Here is a 16,373-nt window from a genome sequence, read left to right as displayed (position 1 = left end):
AGATTTCATTATGAGGGAACCTAGAATAGGCATTGTTCCTTAAACTTTTTGAGGAGTAGTTTTCTCTGTGCCGTGTTTGGGTCCTTGTTTATATTTTCAAATGAATTTCAGCTTACAGGGAAGGCTGGTCAAATGCTTGACTGGACTATCATTATCCCATTTATGCTATTTTCCCTATATTGATATTTCTTATTTGTTGTTTGGGCAGTTAAGCTCTTTCCCGTAGTTTGTGTTTCCTTAAGTCAGAGCATGACAGCACGATTGTTCACTAGGTTCCCGTTCGGCTCAGTCACCCACAGAAATGCTGTATCAAATGTATGAGCTTCCACTTCCTATCTTCACATCAATCCACCCCTTTCCTCTCTCTTCCTATAATTCACCGGTGTCAGTCCCCTTGCCCCCTCCCTCTTCAATCCCCACAAGCAAGTCAGATTTCATTGTTGACCCTGTTTTACTAATGGCCCTCTTCGATTACTGAATTTACAAAAGGAAAACACATATTCCAGGGTAAAAGATCCAATGGATTTGGTTTCTCAAAAGGACTTGTCTAATTACACACATATGCAAGGGTAACTTCAGAAATTTATTCGTAGGTCTTAATTCACAGAAACATTGGCACTTTACAGCAAAACAATTAGCATAATGAGAAATAAGTCACTGAGTGACATGTGGTGTTTTGGACCAGCTACACAGCTCTGTCTCTGCAAAGAAACAGGGTCCTGCCAAGACTCTTTGGTTTGGCAAGTGTTGTTCTGGACTTGTAGGAACATTTGGTGGCACCATCCAGAGGGATTTACTTGCAACTGATTTTGTGGGGTTTTTCTTGGTCTCCTTGTGCAGTAAGCACAGCTTCAACTGTTTTCAAATATTTCTTTTCAACTATTTTCATAACATTTTTCTAGCCATCTGGAAAAACAGAAAGTAACAAATCCCAATGAGGGGACTTCTTGGTTCTCCATCCTTTCTCTGTGGATCCCAAGTGGGGCTCTGGAGGTGACCTTCCCCCTTTCCCATCTGCACCACTCGGGGAAGCTCTGCCTAGTATCCTGCCCTGAACCCATTTCCCTCTTGACCAAGGATCCTCTTTAAATGGTGGAATAATCTATGTGGCTATGTATTGGGCCCTCTGGGGTGGTTCTTTCCCACTTCGGATGGGTTCAAGGAAATTTTGATTTTTGGCATTTATCCAGCTTTTGTTTCATGGTTTGACTGAGAGTGCCATCCTTTACTGGTTTTTACATATGAAGGAGAAGGGGTGTTTATGAGATGTTTCAAAGTTCACAGGAAACATTTAACAAAAATGGCCATAGATTGAGTTTCAAGGCACAACATAATAAATTCCTGTGGGTTGCAGTCCCAGAGTATGTTCTCTTGTCCACATCCTCAGGGACTGGAAATCAATTGAAAAGGAAAGCAATGGGAAAGTCAGCACCTGCTCTGAAATTCAGCAACACACTTATAGAAAAAAATGCTAAAAATACCAAGACTTGGGACCCAGAAGAGAGCACAATGAATGGTAGTCTATGTTAATATTAACAAGAATATTAATATGCCAATCTCTTGAGGAAATAAGCATTATCTGACTTCTGCTAATGGCTGCCAATGCCCTGTATGACTTGATGTTAGGGACGAGGAACATAGATTAATCTTAGTTTTGGATTCATAGCCCTAAAAGACCATGATTACAAACACTGCAAACAAAAACATCAGGTAAAGAATCACACTGCCGTTCCTTTAAACACCAGGTTGAATACCACAGGAAGGCTGTTGTGGGTTCAGCTTGGGTCACTCCCCCAACATTGGGACAATGACTGTTGCTCATAGACTGCAGGTCACTCACTGGCTGCACCACTGTACACTAAGGCATGAGCTGTTTCCGTGGACACTCAGTAATCCTACTGACACATACCTGGAAGTAAGGAAGGTTTCTGTTCAAAAAGAAATGAAAAAATTATTGTCAGAGCAAACCGAGAGAATGAATTGCAATAGTGATCTCAGAGTCGGGAAGCTGAAAACGAATGGATTCTTGAAAATTTTATTTATTTAGCTATATATACACTGTAACTGGGCCTCGCTTGCTTATTTACATGGATTCACGATGAGGGAGGTGCTGAACACGTTTAGGAGGGTTACCTCTCTTCTATATCAGCATATTCACTTTCTCCGTTGCCATATCGCACATAATGAAGTTCTGGAAATTCCACCATACAGTCGTAGGAGAATGAGAGTGAAAAAGGTAAACGTCAGTACCTTCATAATATCATCTTAAACTAACCGAGAAAGATAACTAATAAAAACGGCCATTTAGGAAACTGAGGAAATGAAACCCGATCACGGAAACACCCCCTACTTTTCCTTGGAGCATAGCCAGGTGGCCACTCCCGCAGGATGCCACCCACCCCAACCTCCAGTGGCGTTCCCCACCTTGGTGGGCCACTGGTCTTTAGGGCCACGTGCAGAGGCTCTGAAGAGAGCCTTTGGGTTTCCCGGGTGCTCAGGTGCTCCTGAGACAGCGCACTTGCTTTTGGTGTACCTGAGGGTGGCATTCGTGCCCTGGGCCTCAGCGAGCTTGCCCATCTTCCCCGGCAGTAGTAGGCGCACGGCCACCTGGGTGTCCCGGGAGGTGATGGTCACACGCTTGGCGTAGCGGGCCAGGTGACCAGCCCCGGTGGCGATGGGGTCCAATATGTCATGGACCATAGAATCCATGACACTCACAGACTCCGGGGAAAGGCTGAGGCCCTCGTGAACCTGTTTCAGCACCTGAGGGAAATAGGCGGCAAAGCTGTCCCCGAAGCTGTCCCTGCGGCGGTTGGCATGGCGCCTGCGGGAACCTCGGAGCCCTCGCCTCTTCTTCTGGGCGGTCATGGAGTTGGCCTCTTTGGGCTCTTGGATGCTCTGGTCTTCCTCACAGGTCGTCTTAGAGGAAGCCTCAGCCATGGCGGAGGCAGCGGCCATTAGATGGCAAGACGAGACTGTGCCGGTTGTGGACCAGGGAAGCCGGGCACTTTGGTATGGCCATGTGGCTCTACGTCACAGTCCAACTCGACATCTGATTGGATGAAGTGTCACCCAGGGAGCCTGTCAACAATCCTCCCTCCATTGAAGGTGATTGGATGATCCTGTTGCTTGGCATCATGTCAGCCAATCACAGAGGGCGTCTGCTGGCCTCAGCGGCCCCTGATACCTATCTCAGACAAAGGAACACAGAGTCTTGCTCTGTCGCCCAGGCTGGAGTGCGGTGGTGCGATCTCAGCTCACTGCAACCTCTGCCTCCTGGTTTCAAGCAATGCTCCCTCTTCAGCCTCCCAAGTAGCTTGGACTAGAGGCGTGTGCCACCACACCTGCCTAAGTTTTGTGTGTGTGTATATATATATATATATAGTAAAACGTGGTTTCATCATGTTTCCTTAGGCTGGTCTCGAATTCCTGGACTACAGCGATTCTCCTGCCTTGGCCTCCCAAGTTTAAGGGATTACAGGCATGAGCTATTGTGTCTGGCTGAGAAAACTTATTCCAAGAAAATAAAACATGATGTTGATACCCATTGAAGGATGCACCCTAACAACAAACAAAAAAAAATCTGAGAATATTTATAAACGTGGTTACAAAACTCATACTTGAAATATTAACTAAATCACATTACACACACACACACACACACACACAAAGATAAACTGTTTACTGCTATAAATAACAATTTAGAAGCATCAAACGGGACAAATATTACTAATGGAACAAGCAGACCTCATAGAATCTTTTTTCAACATTACCTCTTTTATACAATTCATTTAAATACATAAAAACACACAGTGCAGAAAACAGCTAAATCAAAAATTCAATGAGCAGCACCCTTTTCAAGCTTCTGAGAAACTGAAGTAAGGACTCTAACTCATTCGCATTTGTTCAATTCTATTATTTCCCAGTCTATAATCTTTTTTAATGCAAAGCTTAATGTCCTGTGAGTATGCATCACTTACGATGGAAGTATCCAACGAGAGGACCAAAACCCCACTCTCGACTGGCTCAGCTAATGAAGTGTCTTCAGCTCTGGGCCTGAGCCATTGGCTCAGAATGTGAGCAGGTGACCAGTCCTGATCCCATAAAAGACCTCGAGCTGTTCATCCTTGTAAATTGAAGAGAAAATTAGTTTGAGTTGTTTGTCTACTTTTTATTTCTTTGTTTCATTTTTCGTTTTCTTGTAATTGTGGTGGCTTAAGGATTTGAATCTAAGGCTGTGAGTAAGCATGTCTCCTACCTCTTGCATCATATGTGAAGGAAAGTTCTCTAAAAGGAATTGGAGGAAGAAAGCTGTGAACAGCTGCTTGGAAGAAAGCTGTGAACAGCTTGCATACTAGGGAGGTGCAGAATTCAGTATAAAACAAAGGTGCAGTTCCAGAGAACCAAAAACGGATACGGCTTTTATAGAGAAAGTTCTCATCAAGGTTCCAGTACAGTGCATTCATGCAAATAAAGGATTCAAACTTAGTTCTGATTTGATGACTAAGTTGAGTTCTGATTGGTCAACACGACTGAGTCCTGATTGGTCAGGGCAGGTGAGCTCAGGTTGGTTGGTTCAAGTGACCTCTGAAAGTTGCAGAGTTAGATTAGAGAGGTATGGGTTTTTGGGGAATCTTAGTGCATGTGTGAGCTCTAGTCTGCATGTGGCAGCTTGGCTCTAGTTTCAAATTAGGCTCAGTCACTGGGATCCATCTTGAAAGATTGACTCTTTTAAGTTCACATTTGTCTGTAGTTTAAGAAAATGATAGTGACCAATTAAAAAAACTAGGATGACTCTCCTGTTTTTTCAATTCATTGTTGTGGGGCTTTTCCCTTTCAGGCACATGTGTCTGACAAAATTAACACACTATGATAATTTGAGACAATAAAAACACTTCAATACAATGCTTTCTCCAAAATATGATTGGGCCTGATTCTTGACCCAATATAATTTTCCTCTTCTTTTCATTAGATGTCACTCTGGAATAAGAGTGAAGGAGTGTGGAAGCGAGTGAGGGCACAGAAGAAGCTGTAAAGGGTGGCTATTTACTCTTTTCTCTTATCCCAGACTATTTACCTAGTATAGTGACCATATGTCCTGATTTTGCCTGTTGTCCCTGAGTAATTCTTAATAGTACCCCCTTTCACTCTGAAACATGTCCAAATTTGCAACTCTGTACTTCCCAGGGTAGCTAGATCATGCAATTAGTTGTAAGTGTAGCAGCTCTCAGATCTTTGTTGAATGAACAGATAAATGAACCTACATTAGATAAGAGACTGGCCCCTGAGAACCTACGAGACCATTGCTGAATTCTGTGGCTAGTCCACACGACCCTTCTGGACCACTGGGTACAGTTCCCTTTTCTGTGCTGCACTTTAAAAAAATTATTTCTCTACAAAGCTGTCTGAGTCCCCGTGTTAAACTCATGAGAACGGCAGATTTTGCTTCCTCCATGATCTGCGTATCACATTGACTCCTCCCAATAACCCTTTGGGGTAGATATTTTAGCCCAACTTTTGGCAGACAAGAAAACTGTAACTAAGTAACGTGTCCAATGATCACACAACTGATAAATGGAAGGGCAGAAATGCAAAATCACGTCAGTCTGACTCCAGAACCCAAGCACTTGAACATTGTCTTCTGCCATCCTCTCTCATATTGCAGTGATGGCACCTTCAACGCATGGATACCTAGGTAGGCAGTCTAAGGTTAGCCTCCCCTCTACAAGAAGTCTTTTCGTAGCTTGATCTTTCCCTGAAGGCAGCGTGATAAATTCAGAGGTGTGAAAGCAAAAGCATCAAGTTAGCCTTCCTGCAAATGTATGCAAGGAACTTGATTTTCTTGTGCAACCACGGGAGTTTCTTCAAGCAGCAGTTAGGAAATTCAGCCATGCCTGAGCTCAATCCTGTGTTTCAATAGCTGTCTGAAACATTTGGATAGCCATTCCATGTTGCACAATTGTGTCCAATATACATGGACTCCAACTTAGCATGGTTCAACTTAAAATTGTTTGCCTTTACCATAGGTTTAACCAGAATTAACTCCATTTTAAGTTGGGGAGCATAAGTTTACTCTGTTGCAAATTAGTGAGAGAAAGGGTAGGAAGCAGAGAGTGGGAAAATTTTCAGATTAGGGTTACATGGTCATCACCTGATGATCCACATTTAGCTCTGTGATAGCCAATTTCATGTCTTGTCTTGTCTTTCCAATCAGGGGAAATTTTTTTCCCAAATAAGCAAGGACAGAGATCTAGGTAACTCCACTTGATTGAGTTACAGTACCTAGATATGTGGTCAAATTTCACTCTGAATGCTTCCGTGAATGTACTTTTTAGGAAGATTAACATTTAAATCAATGGGCCTCAGTACAGCAGACTGCCCGTATAATGGCCTGAGTACCCTAGAACTTATAAAACAGAAAAAGAACAAAAGACTGACTTCCCCAAGCAAGAGTAAATTCTGCTGCAGACAGCGTTCACACTTGAACTGCAACATCGGCCCTCCATGGTCTTCAGCTCATGGCCGTAACGTCAGCTTGTATCTGGGACCCAGGCTGCCAGCCCACCTGGGAGATTAGGACTGCCAGCTTCCTTAATCACATGATTCAGTTTCTTAAAATAAATCTCTCTTGATAGAGAGATAGATAAATATCCTATTGGTTTTACTTGTCTGGAAATCCCCTAATACAAGCTTTCTGCACCAAAACATTGCTGCAGGATCGAGTGTTGTTTCCACGTTAAAATATCCGGTTATATATCAGACATTTCGTGATTCCATAATCAATACCTGTCCCTTTGATTAGTGATACACAGTATGTCAGTAGTTTTCCTGGGTCTTAAGAGAGTTTCTTCATCATTGATATGACTGGGGACAGCAACATATTCAGTTCAATGGTAAAGTTGAGGACTTAATTACAATTATTATCACTGAAGGTAACAATCCCTTGAACATCGGCAGAGTCCATGTGGCACGTGCTAACCAGAAGATTGAATGAACTTACTCCACTTCTGACCTTGCAGTTAACTGCACTCCTTCATTACCACCCATATAGCCCACACTCATATTGGTTTATGTCAATTAAACCGCATTGCTATAGTAATAAAAAAGAGGCACCACTGACTGAATGGCGACTTTGCCAGGCATTGTTCTAAGTGCTTTACAAGGAACACTTCAATTCCCTTTCATAAGATCTCTGTGAAGTAGTGTTATTATCTCCATGTTTGTGGATAAAGACACTGAACCACATAAGAGTGTCACTTGTCCGAGATCAAGCAGGTTTCTGCACACTTAAGCTTCTGCTCAGAAAAAGAAAATATCATCAGAGTGAACAGGCAACATACAGAATGGGAGAAAATTTTTACAATCTGTCCATCTGACAAAGGTCTGATATCCAGAATCTAAAAGAAACTTAAATAAATTTACAACGAAAAAAAACAAACAACCCCATCAAATGTGGGCAAAGGATATGAGCAGATACTCCTCAAAAGAAGACATTCATGTAGCCAACAAGCATACGAAAAAAAAGCTCATCATCACTGCTCATTAGAGAAGTGCAAATCAAAACCACAATGAGATACCATCTCACACCACTTAGAATGGCGATCAGTAAGAAGTCAGGAAACTACCTATGCTGGCGAGGCTGTGGAGAAATAGGAACACTTTTACACTCTTGGTGGGAGTGTAAATTAATGCAACCGTTGTGGAAGACAGTGTGGGGAATCGTCAAGGATCTAGAACCAGAAACACCACTTGTCCCAGTAAACCCATACTGGTATGCACGCAAAGGTGTATAAATTATTATTACTATACAAGGCACAAGCATGTATGTTTATTGCCACATTATTTACAATAGCACAGACTTGGAACCAACCCAAATGCCCATCAATGATAGACTGGATAAAGAAAAGGTGGCACATATACATCATGGAATACTCTGCAGCCATAAAAAAAGAGAGTTCATGTCCTTGGCAGGGACATGATGAAGCTGTAAGCCATCATTCTCCACAAACTAACACAGGAAGAGAATACCAAAAGCTGCATGTTCTCACTCATAAGTGGAATTTGAATAATGAGAACACATGGACACAGGTAGGATAACAACACACATCGGGGCCTGTCAGGTGTCGGGGACTAGGGGAGGGAGAGCATCAGGACAAATACCTAATGCATGCAGGGCTTAAAACCTAGATGACGCGTTGACAGGTGCAGCAAACCACCATGGCACATGTGTACTTATGTAACAAACCTGCATGTACAGCACGTGTATTTCAGATCTTAAAGTAAAATAAAAAGAAAAGAAAAGAAACAAACATAGTAACCCCTAGAAGTAACACCAGTTTAGAGATAGCAGAATAGAGATTTAGTGAATGACAAGATAGATCAGAATAATTATACACAATACCACATATAGGGAACGAAGAAAGAAAAGATTAAAGAGAGGCAAGGAGACTAAAGGTGTAGACAAAGAAAGTAGAATGAACATCATATGGGCATTGCAGAAATGGAAATAAGAGTGAATTTTGAGAAAATAATATTCAGAGAGAAATGGCTGGTAATTTTGCAGAACAAAGGAAACACATGATTTGCCGATTCAGGAAACATACATGTACACATCATACTAAAGCTACAGTAAAGTGAAAACAGAGATCATAATAGCTGAGAAAAAAACAGATTTTCTTCCGGGGAATAACAAAGAGTTTGTTAGCAGACCTTGTCTATCAATGAATGGAAGCCAAAAGCAAAGTCTGCGAGAAAATGCTGCCAATATAGAGAGTTGCTTCCTAGCTAAGTATCATGAAATAATAAGGAAGCTGTGATAGACAGGTAGGAGAACCACCCAGAATCCCTGTCGAGGACGGATTTCATGTCTGTGAGGCTCAGAGTGCAGGTAGGAGCCAGTCAACAGCCACTTGTTCCTGAGGACATTACCTGAGCTGCCTTGCTCTATCTCATGCCTTCCGAGGTGGACCACATGCAAGCACAAATCCAGGAAGGGGTATAAAGATCTAGCTAACTATTTCCAATGCTGAATATCTCTGATGAGTCATTTTATCTTCATAGCTTCTCTGGGTATCCCAAGAGGCTTTTGTTTGGCCTGAAGTAAGCATGAACTTCTTCTCTGCCCACTCCTGCCCCTTCCTGTCCGTTCCTCAGCTGCTGATCCGGGATAGTGTCCTGCACAACTAAACTCCATCACGGTGTCAGCTTCATGCAGAACCTAACACAGAAACAATGATACGGGAGAGAAACTGAAAACTCCTAGTGTTGACACCACAGAAACCCTGTTAAAAAATTTCTGGGGGAGTGGAGCAAGATGACCGAATAGGAACAGCTCCAGTTTCCAACTCCAGCGTGAGCGACACAGAAGACCAGCGATTTCTGCATTTTCAACTGAGGTACTGGGGTCATCTCATAGGGAGTGGGACAATCGGTGCTGGTCAGCTGCTGCAGCCTGACCAGCGAGAGCTGAAGCAGGGCGAGGCATCGCCTCACCTGGGAGCGCAAGGGGGAAGGGAATCCTTTTTCTAGCGAGGGGAACTGAGACACCAACACCTGGAAAATCGGGTAACTCCCACCCCAATACTGCGCTTTAAGCAAACGGGTACACCAGGAGAATATATCCCACACCTGGCCGGGAGGGTCCCACGCCCACGGAGCCTCCCTCATTGCTAACACAGCAGTCTGCGGCAATCTAACCACAAGGCAGCAGCGAGGCTGGGAGAGGGGCGCCCGCCATTGCTGAGGCTTAAGTAGGTAAACAAAGCCGCTGGGAAGCTCGAACTGGGTGGAGCTCACAGCAGCTCAAGGAAACCTGCCTGTCCCTGTAGACTCCACCTCTGGGGACAGGGCACAGCTAAAAAACAACAGGGGAAGCAGCAGAGGCCTGTGCAGACGCGAACGACTCTCTCTGACAGCTTTGAAGAGAGCAGTGGATCTTCCAACACGGTGGCTGAGATCTGAGAACGGACAGACTGCCTGCTCAAGTGGGTCCCTGACCCCTGAGTAGCCTAACTGGTAGACATCCCCCACTAGGGGCAGTCTGACACCCCACACCTCACAGGGTGGAGTACACCCTGAGAGGAAGCTTCCAAAGTAAGAATCAGACAGGTACACTCGCTGTTCAGCAATATTCTATCTTCTGCAACCTCTGCTGCTGATACCCAGGCAAACAGGGTCCGGAGTGGACCTCAAGCAATCTCCAGCAGACCTATAGCTGAGGGTCCTGACTGTCAGAGGAAAACTATCAAACAGGAAGGACACCTATACCAAAAACCCATCAGTACGTCACCATCATCAAAGACCAGAGACAGATTAAAACCACAAAGATGGGGAAAAAGCAGGGCAGAAAAGCTGGAAATTCAAAAAATAAGAGCACATCCCCCCTGCAAAGGAGCGCAGCCCATCGCCAGCAACGGATCAAAGTGGTCAGAGAATGACTTTTGACGAGATGAGAGAAGAAGGCTTCAGTCCATCAAACTTCTCAGAGCTAAAGGAGGAATTACATACCCAGCGCAAAGAAATAAAATCTTGAAAAAAGAGTGGAAGAATGACAGCTAGACTAGTTAATGCAGAGAAGGTCATAAACGAAATGACAGAGATGAAAACCATGACACGAGAAATACGTGACAAATGCACAAGCTCAGTAACCAACTCGATCAACTGGAAGAAAGAGTATCAGCGATTGAGGATCAAATGAATGAAATGAAGCGAGAAGAGAAACCAAAAGAAAAAAAGAAGAAAAGAAATGAACAAAGCCTGCAAGAAGTATGGGATTATGTAAAAAGACCAAATCTAGTCTGATTGGGGTGCCTGAAAGTGAGGGGGAAAATGGAACCAAGTTGGAAAACAACTTCAGGATATCATCCAGGAGAACTTCCCCAACCTAGTAGGGCAGGCCAACATTCAAATTCAGGAATACAGAGAACGCCACAAAGATACTCTCCAGAAGAGCAACTCCAAGACACATAATTGCCAGATTCACCAAAGTTGAAATGAAGGAAAAAATCTTAAGGGCAGCCAGAGAGAAGGTCGGGTTACCCACAAAAGGAAGCCCATCAGACTAACAGCAGATCTCTCGGCAGAAACTCTACAAACCAGAAGAGAGTGGGGGCCAATATTCAACATTCTTAAAGAAAAAGAAATTTCAAACCCAGATTTCATATCCAGCCAAACTAAGTTTCGTAAGTGAAGGAGAAATAAAATCCTTTACAGATAAGCAAATGCTTAGAGATTTTGTCACCACCAGGCCTGCCTTACAAGAGACCCTGAAGGAAGCCCTAAACATGGAAAGGAACAACCGGTACAGCCATTGCAAAAACATGCCAAAATGTAAAGAGCATCGAGGCTAGGAAGAAACTGCATCAACTAACGAGCAAATAACCAGTTAATATCATAATGGCAGGATCAAGTTCATACATAACAATATTAACCTTAAATGTAAATGGACTAAATGCTCCAATTAAAAGACACAGACTGGCAAACTGGATAAAGAGTCAAGACCCATCAGTCTGCTGTATTCAGGAGACCCATCTCACATGCAGAGACATACATAGGCTCAAAATAAAGGGATGGAGGAAGATCTACCAAGCAAATGGAGAACAAAAACAAGCAGGGTTTGCAATCCTAGGCTCTGATAAAACAGACTTTAAACCATCAAAGATCAAAAGAGACAAAGAAGGCCATTACATAATGGTAAAGGGATCAATTCACAGGAAGAGCTAACTCTCCTAAATATATATGCACCCAATACAGGAGCACCCAGATTCATAAAGCAAGTCCTTAGAGACTTACAAAGACACTTAGACTCCCATACAATAATAATGGGAGACTTCAACACTCCACTGTCAACATTAGACAGATCAACGAGACAGAAAGTAACAAGGATATCCAGGAATTGAACTCATCTCTGCACCAAGCGGACCTAAAAGACATGTATAGAACTCTCCACCCCAAATCAACAGAATATACATTCTTCTCAGCACCACATCGCACTTATTCCAAATTGACCACATAATTGGAAGTAAAGCACTCCTCAGCAAATGTAAAAGAACAGAAATTATAACAAACTGTCTCTCAGACGGCAGTGCAATCAAACTAGAACTCAGGACTAAGAAGCTGAATCAAAACAGCTCAACTACATGGAAACTGAACAACTTGCTTCTGAATGACTACTGGGTACATAACGAAATGAAAGCAGAAATAAAGATGTTCTTTGAAATCAATGAGAACAAAGATACAACATACCAGAATCTCTGGGACACATTTAAACCAGGAAGAAGTTGAATCCCTGAATAGACCAATAGCAGGCTCTGAAATTGAGGCAACAATTAATAGCCTACCCACCAAAAAAAGTCCAGGACCAGATGGATTCACAGCTGAATTCTACCAGAGGTACAAGGAGGAGCTGGTACCATTCCTTCTGAAACTATTCCAATCAATAGAAAAAGAGGGAATCCTCCCTAACTCATTTTATGAGGCCAACACCATCCTGATACCAAAGCCTGGCAGAGACACAACAAAAAAAGAGAATTTTAGACCAATATCCCTGATGAACATCGATGCAAAAATTCTCAATAAAATACTGGCAAACCGGATTCAGCAGCACATCAAAAAGCTTATCCACCACGATCAAGTGGGCTTCATCCCTGGGATGCAAGGCTGGTTCAACACTCGCAAATCAATAAACATAATCCAGCATATAAACAGAACCAAAGACAAGAACCACATGATTATCTCAATAGATGCAGAAAAGGCCTTTGACAAAATTCAACAGCCCTTCATGCTAAAAACGCTCAATAAATTTGGTATTGATGGAATGTACCTCAAAATAATAAGAGCTATTTATGACAAACCCACAGCTAATATCATACTGAATGGGCAAAAACTGGAAAAATTCCCTTTGAAAACTGGCACAAGACAGGGATGCCGTCTCTCACCACTCCTATTCAACATAGTGTTGGAAGTTCTGGCTAGGGCAATCAGACAAGAGAAAGAAATCAAGCGTATCCAGTTAGGAAAAGAAGACGTCAAATTGTCCCTGTTTGCAGATGACATGATTGCATATTAGAAAACCCCATCATCTCAGCCCATAATCTCATTAAGCTGATAAGCAACTTCAGCAAAATCTCAGGATACAAAATTAATGTGCAAAATCACAAGCATTCTTATACACCAGTAACAGACAAGCAGAGAGCCAAATCAGGAATGAACTTCCATTCACAATAGCTTCAAAGAGAATAAAATACCTAGGAATCCAACTTACAAGGGATGTCAAGGACCTCTTCAAGGAGAACTACAAACCACTGCTTAGTGAAAGCAAAGAGGACACAACAAATGGAAGAACATACCATGCTCATGGATAGGAAGAATCAATATCGTGAAAATGGCCATACTGCCCAAGGTTATTTATAGATTCAATGCCATCCCCATCAAGCTACCAATGACTTTCTTCACAGAATTAGAAAAAACTGCTTTAAAGTTCATATGGAACCAAAAAAGAGCCCGCATTGCCAAGACAATCCTAAGTCAAAAGGACAAAGCTGGGGGCGTCACGCTACCTGACTTCAAACTGTACTACAAGGCTACAGTAACCAAAACAGCATGGTACTGGTACCAAAACAGAGATATAGACCAATGGAACAGAATAGAGTCCTCGGAAATAATACCACACATCTACAGCCATCTGATCTTTGACAAACCTGAGAGAAACAAGAAATGGGGAAAGGATTCCCTATTTAATAAATGGTGCTGGGAAACTGGCTAGCCATAAGTAGAAAGCTGAAACTGGATCCTTTCCTTACCCCTTATACGAAGATTAATTCAAGATGGATTAGAGACTTAAATGTTAGACCTAATACCATAAAACCCTAGAAGAAAATCTAGGTAGTACCATTCAGGACATAGGCATGGGCAAGGACTTCATGTCTAAAACACCAAAAGCAACGGCAACAAAAGCCAAAATTGACAAATGGGATCTAATTAAACTAAAGAGCTTTTGCACAGCAAAAGAAACTACCATCAGAGTCAACAGGCAACCTACAGAATGGAGAAAATTTTTGCAACCTACTCATCTGACAAAGGGCTAATATCCAGAATCTACAAAGAACTCAAACAAGTATACAAGAAAAAAACAACCCATCAAAAAGTGGGGAAAGGATATGAACAGACATGTCTCAAAAGAAGACATTCATACAGCCAACAGACACATGAAAAAATGCTCATCATCACTCGCCATCAGAGAAATGCAAATCAAAACCACAATGAGATACCATCTCACACCAGTTAGAATGGCAATCATTAAAAAATCAGGAAACCACAGGTGTTGGAGAGGATGTGGAGAAATAGGAACACTTTTACACTGTTGGTGGGATTGTAAACTAGGTCAACCATTATGGAAAACAGTATGGCAATTCCTCAAGGATCTAGAACTAGACGTACCATATGACCCAGCCATCCCACTACTGGATATATACCCAAAGGATTATAAATTATTCTACTACAAAGACACATGCACACGTATGTTTATTGCAGCACTATTCACAATAGCAAAGACTTGGAATCAACCCAAATGTCCATCAGTGACAGACTGGATTAAGAAAATGTGGCACATATACACCATGGAATACTATGCAGCCATGAAAAAGAATGAGTTTGCGTCCTTTGTAGGGACATGGATGCAGCTGGAAACCATCATTCTTAGCAAACTATCACAAGAACAGAAAACCAAACACCGCATGTTCTCACTCATAGGTGGGAACTGAACAATGAGATCACTTGGACTCGGGAAGGGGAACATCACACACTGGGGCCTATCATGGGGGGGGAGGGATTGCATTGGGGAGTTATACATGATATAAATGATGAATTGATGGGTGCTGAAGAGTTGATGGGTGCAGCACACCAACATGGCACAAGTATAGATATGTAACAAACCTGCACGTTATGCACATGTACCCTAGAACTTAAAGTATAATAAAAAACCTAAATAAATAAAAATTGAAATTAAAATTAAAAAAAAAGAGAAATTTCCGAAAAATGTCATTTAAAGAGATGTCAAGTGACCAAAAGAGCACAACTGGAAGTGCCAACAGGGAATAGCAATGCAATACACTGACAAATAGGTGTGAATGAAAAACAATGACTTATGAAACGGACACAGTGAAGACTGTGAAGACATTGAACAATCAATGAAACAAGAAGAATGACATATTATAATTACGCATTAGGTGCACAAGGGCGGCATCCTTGTCATTTAAGGGGCACACGACCTGCGGCATCCCACCGATTTTTCACACATTCTTTCCCCGAGAACTAAACATTGTCAACTCTGCTTCAATCTATATCTGTGGTGCAGTTTATTCCACGGGAAATAATTGATTTCATTTGATAATTTTGCAGGTAATCACTTAGCTACATGGTGATTTCTGTCAGTTTGATTCCCAGGCCTCTGTTTATAAGGATTAGTCAGATCAACGTTATTTTTGTAGCTAAGTCCCTTAATATTTTCACTCTTATTCTCCCCAGAGCATTTGGTGGACTAGTCCACATATCCATTATATTTGATTTGGCAACATATAAAAAGAAATTCTTGATATAAACATCGTACCTATTTAATCCTGTTTTTCGAACATGTCTCATATACAGAATTCTCTTCAATACACAAATTAGGACACAAAGAGAGTACATGAAGTAACCAAGCAGAATTTTCAGGAAGCATCTCACTATTCTAGGTTCTTGAACACTGAAATTACTGTTCTGATTGCTTCAGATTTATCCAATTCTATTCCTTTCTTGCCAATAAACTCCTGATTTTTAAAAACACAAACTTTTATCAGTTGCAGTTGTGCATCTTTGGATGATGGGAGCATTCGAAGAACATGCCAAACTCCAGTCTCCACTCATTTCACCACAGAAGAACCTGCAGCCCATGAGCCACAGCCATTGGCACAAGCGTGGAAGATGACTGGGACTGAAACAGTATGTGCGTTCCTTGGTGTTGCCCTATTACAGGGAAGATGGACAGAGAATGATTTTTGCTTGCTCTGTGACTTTTTGCTCACTTGCTTTCAAATGTGTTGATTTGGAGATGTGAATCTGTAGCTGGTAGTGGGGCATGTCGCTTGCTCCTTGCAATGACTAAGAAAAAGATGATGAGGCACTAAGAGAACTAAGATGATCCCTCCTTTCTCCTCCTGGGATGTCAATGTTAATATTCCTGTTAATGTTAATGCAATATAATTTACATCGTATTGTCTTCTTGGCCCGTTGGGTGTGTGTTTGTTTTTCTATATCTATATTGCTGAGATTCAAAACAGTTGTGACTTTCCAGTTACTTTTTAAAAAGTATTGTTTATATCTAGCACTCACTTCCGTGG

The 16,373-nt window shown here is 42.1% G+C and overlaps 1 protein-coding gene across 1 annotated transcript; it reads right to left on the bottom strand.

Annotated features, from left to right (window-relative positions):
• Positions 1-562: 562 nt before the first annotated feature.
• LOC117090483 (histone H2B type F-M-like) lies at positions 563-3,174 on the bottom strand. The gene is made up of 3 exons (XM_033222810.1): positions 2,534-3,174; positions 2,134-2,191; positions 563-1,928 (listed from the first exon to the last, which is right to left on the bottom strand). Exons 1-2 carry the CDS (start codon positions 2,956-2,958, stop codon positions 2,155-2,157), a joined length of 462 nt encoding a protein of 153 aa, XP_033078701.1. The 5' UTR covers positions 2,959-3,174; the 3' UTR covers positions 563-1,928; positions 2,134-2,154.
• Between the last annotated feature and the right edge of the window lie 13,199 nt (positions 3,175-16,373).

This window comes from Trachypithecus francoisi, unplaced genomic scaffold (assembly GCF_009764315.1).
Source record: "Trachypithecus francoisi isolate TF-2019V2 unplaced genomic scaffold, Tfra_2.0 Contig01022, whole genome shotgun sequence".
Taxonomy (NCBI): Eukaryota; Metazoa; Chordata; class Mammalia; order Primates; family Cercopithecidae; genus Trachypithecus; species Trachypithecus francoisi.
The sequence above is the reverse complement of the archived record's forward strand: the minus strand, read 5'-3'. Positions and strand labels throughout refer to the sequence as shown.

Coding starts and splice junctions, on each gene's coding strand:
- LOC117090483 (XM_033222810.1), bottom strand. CDS start 2,958: ATGGCCGCTGCCTCCGCCATGGCTGAGGCTTCCTCTAAGACGACCTGT. Junction 2,192..2,533: donor GGCACGAATGCCACCCTCAG/GTACACCAAAAG, acceptor TGGAATTTCCAG/AACTTCATTATGTGCGATAT.